Source organism: Toxorhynchites rutilus, chromosome 1 (assembly GCF_029784135.1).
Source record: "Toxorhynchites rutilus septentrionalis strain SRP chromosome 1, ASM2978413v1, whole genome shotgun sequence".
Lineage (NCBI taxonomy): Eukaryota > Metazoa > Arthropoda > Insecta > Diptera > Culicidae > Toxorhynchites > Toxorhynchites rutilus.
The window spans coordinates 145,632,039-145,637,747 of NC_073744.1; the positions used below are offsets into that span (position 1 = coordinate 145,632,039).

The window sequence follows — 5,709 nt, forward strand, 5'->3', positions numbered from 1 at the left end:
TCGATGCTCGTACGGGTATAGTTGCGAAATTTGTTCGGATCTTTAACCACGTCTTGATATAGATGGTGATATTCTCCGTATTCTCCTCTTTTCCTTTTGATCCATTCATCCGAGGTCTTTTTTGTTTCGGAAAAAAAATTACGTACGCTTTCGGACATTAAATATTCTTCGTCAGAATCCATTTCGAAACTTGAACACAAAATGAAAATAAAACCTCTTGTTTACATCTGTCGCATTCAATCGCGTCCATTCTGGCCACTATGTCGCTTTAAAAATCGCGTTCTTTTCGCGTCGCATCGCATCGCATCGCGTGTCGCGTTCACTCTGGCCTCACCCTTATGTAAACAGGAAGTTTCCATAAAATCGATTTGTCTGTATTGTAATTTTTAGCCTTAAATCATTAACATGTTTGCTCAGTGTATGTATATCATTTCAAGCTTCACGGAGCATCCCTAAGCACATAACTGTATGTCATCAAATGACAGCAAACATATGTGAGTTTTGGGCTTCAATGCAGGAGTTCTCGTTGTGATTGAAAATAGCGTGATAAATACAAATTTAAGCTCTAACCAGCTTTATCGTTTCGAAATTAATTGGTACTGCTATGGCATCTCCTTAAAAGTGCACATTCTTCCTCAACTATCACGAACCGACCGCTTTATTGCGTCGTGAAGTTGGCTTGAACCAGTTTTAAAAATAGCCAACGAGAATGCCGATTTTCTGGCAAAAATTGGTGCTGGTGTCACGGAAATACCTCCTCTCGGCTGCTGTTTGTCAACGCAACCTCTATCAGGCTCCGGCACATTACGTGCCCTCCGGACCACCGAAGTTGTCACCGTACGATGTAAGAAATGATGGATATATTTTTTTCAGTACAGATCTGAACTTTTCGGTGGTCAGTGGATGTGTTTACAGTATGGTGTGACACAGTGGGTTGGATTTCTTGAATTTCGGGAAAAAATAGATTTTTCATCAACATAATTTTGGTCTCGTGTCAGGTCAATTGTATTCTGCGAGCGAATGAACATACGCAGGAGTTTATTGGTGGGTCTGTGAAGTCTTACGATACAAATCAGCTGGCTTCCAATTCCCCTATCGAGGATTCTCGCAGCGAGGGAAGTTGTGTGCATACGTCTGGGTTGTTGGTGGGCATCTTCGATGGCCATGCAGGCCCTGCATGTTCCCAGGTGATCAGCAAACGACTGATGAGGTACATTGCCGCCTCGTTGGTTCCGCCGGATGATCTGAAACAGCACATTTTGGGCGGGGCCCAAAGTCATTCGTTTATCAATTGCCACAATGATAAGGTACCTTTGAAATGCTTCTTTGAAGCTATGAAAGTGTAAAATTATGCTTTTCATATTTGGTAGCTGGAGTTTGTCAGCGAAATCAAGGATATATACGAGAAGAGCTTCAACTTATTTGCGAACGAACTTACCAGCACAACCCTGGCTGGCTTCCAGATGCATACGGTGTTGGAAAACGCATTTCTGCGATTGGATCAGGATCTGTCGAAAGAAGCCATCGAACATCCGAGCTTGAGAACGATGTCGGTTGCGATGAGTGGGGCTGTGGCAGTTGTGGCTCATGTCGATGGGCCCCATCTGCATGTAGCCTCAGTTGGCGATTGCTCTGCGGTTCTCGGGACCGTTACGGATACAGGTTGGATGCATGGAAATAACAGTTCAATACGATTAACCATTAACTATTCCTCGCAGGGCAATGGATCTGCAAGAAGCTTACGAACGAACACAACAGTGATAATGTAGCGGAAGTTCGACGACTGCTAAACGAACATCCGGCCACTGAACGGGACACTGTAATCCGAGGAGAGCGTCTGCTCGGTCAGCTGGCTCCACTTCGCGCTATCGGTGACTTCCGCTACAAGTGGACCCGCGAGCAGCTTGAGCAGCTGGTTGTGCCCCAGTTCGGTGAACAAGTCATCGCCCCGTATTACCTCACACCGCCCTATCTAACCGCCTGTCCACAGATTACACACCACATTCTGACACCACGAGATAAATTTCTGATTCTCGCGAGCGATGGTCTCTGGGACACGATGAGCCCCATACAAACCGTTCAACTCGTGGGAGAACACATGTACGGAAAAGCCTTCCTTCAGCCACTGAAGCTGCCGAAGCACGATATAACTTTTGGGGAAATAAGTCAAATGTTGGCAACTCGTAAGGCTGGTCTGCAGAAAAAACCCTTGGACAGGAACGCTGCAACGCATTTGATTCGAAATGCCCTTGGGGGAACCGAGTACGGTATCGAACACTCGAAATTGTCCCACATGCTGTCACTCCCGCAGGATATTGTCCGGTTGTTCCGGGATGACATCACCATCACCGTGATATACTTTGATTCAGAGTATCTGAGGAACTGTCCCACCTAGCATCAGCTGCCGTCGCAACCGACGGAGAACGTTTCTACGCCGGATGGTGACACGAGATGATAGAGCATTTGAGGTAATTGTGGGCCATTGTGACGCCGTATGTGTGTCATCGTATTTCGTGATTTAGGGAGAACGTGGTTAATGCTTCGAAGCAGTCAAATTCAATCAGTCCTACAATCGAGGACACGTGCTTTCCACCTGCGAGGATATTTTATTGTATAGACGTCGTATACAAAACGTGGTTTTCGAATCTGTTTATTTTTCGTAGTGATAACTTTTTCTCGCTCCGTTCCTTTCTCGTATTCTGTGAGTCGCTTGTAAATTGCATATACTGAAAGACTTGAATAAACAATATTTTTCAAATGCGAATAAGATGTTACGTGTTTTATTATGATAAAAAATAGAAGTGGCGTCCAAAATACGATCGCAAATTATTTTATTTAATTTTATTAAATTTTATTTTAACAAAACCTAATAATATCTTCAGCAGAAATTTTTGTTGGCCCTGATGGTTTGCCGATGGTTTGCATGGTTTAGTCACAACACTATCGTAATCATGGGATTTTGATGAAAGGTCAGAACTATACGGCTTTAGCTCAATTTTGACTGTAATGTGTGAAAATGTATTCTCTAACGCGTAACGTTAATCGATTGTGAGCTCAAAACCCAGGGCCCTCAATTGACTATCTTTGTGTTGTTATAGAATAACTCCAAGCAACAATCATCAGCGACGGATCCAATCTCTATCCATATGCAAGCTCTGCTTGCAGCAATAAAAACATCGGGCTGTTGTGCTATTAATAACACAACAATGATCATATCAACTGTCCGCTGTCCGGTCTACTGAACAATGGAAGAACAAAAGGAACACTCTTACGCCTAAATGGCTTCTGTGTAATTTACAATTAATATTAGGCTGTCAAAAAAGTCCTGCGGTATTTCCGCGAGGTGCCGTTGTAAGCGCGTAGTTCTAGTTGTATTCATTGTATCGAGTCATACTATAGATTGTTGGAAAGGTATAGGCGCGCTATAATATAGTCCTTGACAGCGTTTTGTTTGGTTAAGTCGTTCGTGAGTTATAGTGTCGCAAATATGGAGCAAAATAAAGAGAACTACTATTATGACAAAGGCAAAAATGCATCTCAAGCTGCCAATAAAATTTGTGCAGTTTATGGACCCGATACAGTTTCCATTTCCACTGCACAACGATGGTTTAAACGTTTTCGTTCTGGTGTAGAGGTCGTCGAAGATGCGCCACGCTCCGGAAGGCCTGTCGTCGAAAATTGCGACAAAATCGCTGAATTAGCCGAGAAAGACCGGCATAGTAGCAGCCGTAGCATCGGCCAAGAGCTGGGGATAAGTCATCAAACCGTTATTAACCATTTGAAGAAGCTTGGATTCACAAAGAAGCTCGATGTATGGGTGCCACACACGTTGACGCAAAAAACATCTTTGACCGTATCGACGCATGTGAATCGCTGCTGAATCGCAACAAAATCGACCTGTTTCTGAAGCGGATGGTGACTGGCGATGAAAAGTGGGTCACTTACAATACGTGAAGCGCAAACGGTCGTGGTCGAAGCCCGCTGAAGCGGCTCAGACGGTGGCCAAGCCCTCATTAACGGCCAGGAAGGTTCTGCTGTGTGTTTGGTGGGATTGTCTAGGAATAATCTATTATGAGCTGCTTCCCTATGGCCAAACGCTCAATTCGGACCTGTACTGCCAACAATTGGACCGCTTGAAGGTAGCACTCATGAAGAAGAGGCCGTCTTTGATAAACAGAGGCCGTCTTCCATCAGGACAACGCCAGGCCACACACTTCTTTGGTGACGCGCCAGAAGCTCCGGGAGCTCGGATGGGAGGTTCTTTTGCATCCGCCGTATAGTCCGGACCTTGCACCAAGTGACTACTGTAGAGTATAGAGAATGATGATTTCAAATGTATCACTTTATTCCTCAGAGGTCATTTGGCGGTTGAATAAATAAAATAAAAGAATAATAACAAGCAGAAGATATATGAGTAACATGCCATGAGAACAACAGACCAATCAGAAGAAGGAACGCGGGTAAGCCATGCTATAAAAGCGCGCGCATTTCGGCGCTGCGATTATTCTTACAACGGACGTGGAACGAGCAACACCTAGCAGTGCTAGCAGCAGCAACAACAACGAGGATTGGCACCGACCCGAGCAACAAGCAGTTGAGCTAGGCATCACATCGGTCTGCTTTTAGCAGCGGCAGCAGCAGCGGAGTAATTCCGTGCGGCCAGCAATTGAGCTGTGCGTCGCATCGGTCTCCATCAGCGATAGTGAATCGGATTGGGCGTCGTATCGGTCTGCTTATAGCAGCACCGAAGTGATTCCGTGCAGCCAGCAATTGAGCTGAGCGTCGCATCGGTCTCCTTAAACGGAAGTGAATCGAATTGGGCGTCGAATCAGTCTGCTTATAGCAGCGACGGTAGCAGTGAAATCAATCCGTCCGACCAGCAATTGAGCTGGGCGTCGCATCGGTCCCCTCAGCGTTAGTTAATTGGACTGGGCATCGGTCTGCTTATAGCAGCGGCAGCAGCAGTGAGATAAATCCGTGCGACCAGAAATTGGGCTGGGCGTCGCATCGGTCTCCTGCAGCGGTAGCGAATCGGATTGGGCGTCGTATCGTTCTGCTTATAGAAGCAGTGAAGTGATTCCGTGCAGCCAGCAATTGAGCTGAGCGTCGCATCGGTCTCCTTCAACGGTAGTCTGCTTATAGCAGCGGTCTATACCGAAGCTGATCCGAGCGATCACAATGGGCGATCATCCAGGCGGTCGCGACAATGGCGCAAAATTGGATGGACCTTTAGCTCCCGTGAAGTAAGTTAATTTATTTTTTGTTTTATTCAGTGTTGGATTCCGATGGAAATAGGCGGAATTCCAAGAAGTAAAGTAGAAATTCGGTAGAGATAAACGAGTTTCTAACGAGTATATTTTAGTCTCCGATAGAAGATAGGCGGAGTGCTAATGTGAAGACAAAGCAAAACTAATCAATTGGTTTTCTCGTTTTGTTACAGAAAACCCTCAAAAAAAAGAATATTGAAGGAATTGAGAAAGGCTCTCGACATGAACAATGATCTTCAGGAACAAATAGCAAATCTCACAGCAGAAAGAGATACATGCATCGGTAAAGATTTCCATCAAGCTTCGTCCAACACGGTCCGTGAAGACTCTTTGTTTTCCACAATCAATAACTGGACGTTAGGCTCCCTTAACATACCGGAATGCTCACCATCGGATGGCGAGACAGAAATTGACAAACGTGCATTCGAGTATTGGAAGGACA

The 5,709-nt window shown here is 45.2% G+C and overlaps 1 protein-coding gene across 1 annotated transcript; it reads left to right on the forward strand.

The window, feature by feature from the left end:
* Positions 1-479: 479 nt before the first annotated feature.
* Positions 480-2,769, forward strand: LOC129775884 (pyruvate dehydrogenase [acetyl-transferring]-phosphatase 1, mitochondrial). The gene is made up of 4 exons (XM_055781067.1): positions 480-844; positions 999-1,307; positions 1,371-1,662; positions 1,719-2,769. Exons 1-4 carry the CDS (start codon positions 710-712, stop codon positions 2,393-2,395), a joined length of 1,413 nt encoding a protein of 470 aa, XP_055637042.1. The 5' UTR covers positions 480-709; the 3' UTR covers positions 2,396-2,769.
* The last annotated feature ends 2,940 nt before the right edge of the window (positions 2,770-5,709 follow it).

What these genes read in the sequence shown, in the direction of transcription:
- LOC129775884 (XM_055781067.1), top strand. Translation starts at nt 710, where the DNA reads ATGCCGATTTTCTGGCAAAAATTGGTGCTGGTGTCACGGAAATACCTC. An exon ending in CGAAGTTGTCACCGTACGAT is followed by an intron (nt 845 to 998) that starts GTAAGAAATGAT and finishes GTCTCGTGTCAG; the next exon opens with GTCAATTGTATTCTGCGAGC. An exon ending in TCAATTGCCACAATGATAAG is followed by an intron (nt 1,308 to 1,370) that starts GTACCTTTGAAA and finishes CATATTTGGTAG; the next exon opens with CTGGAGTTTGTCAGCGAAAT.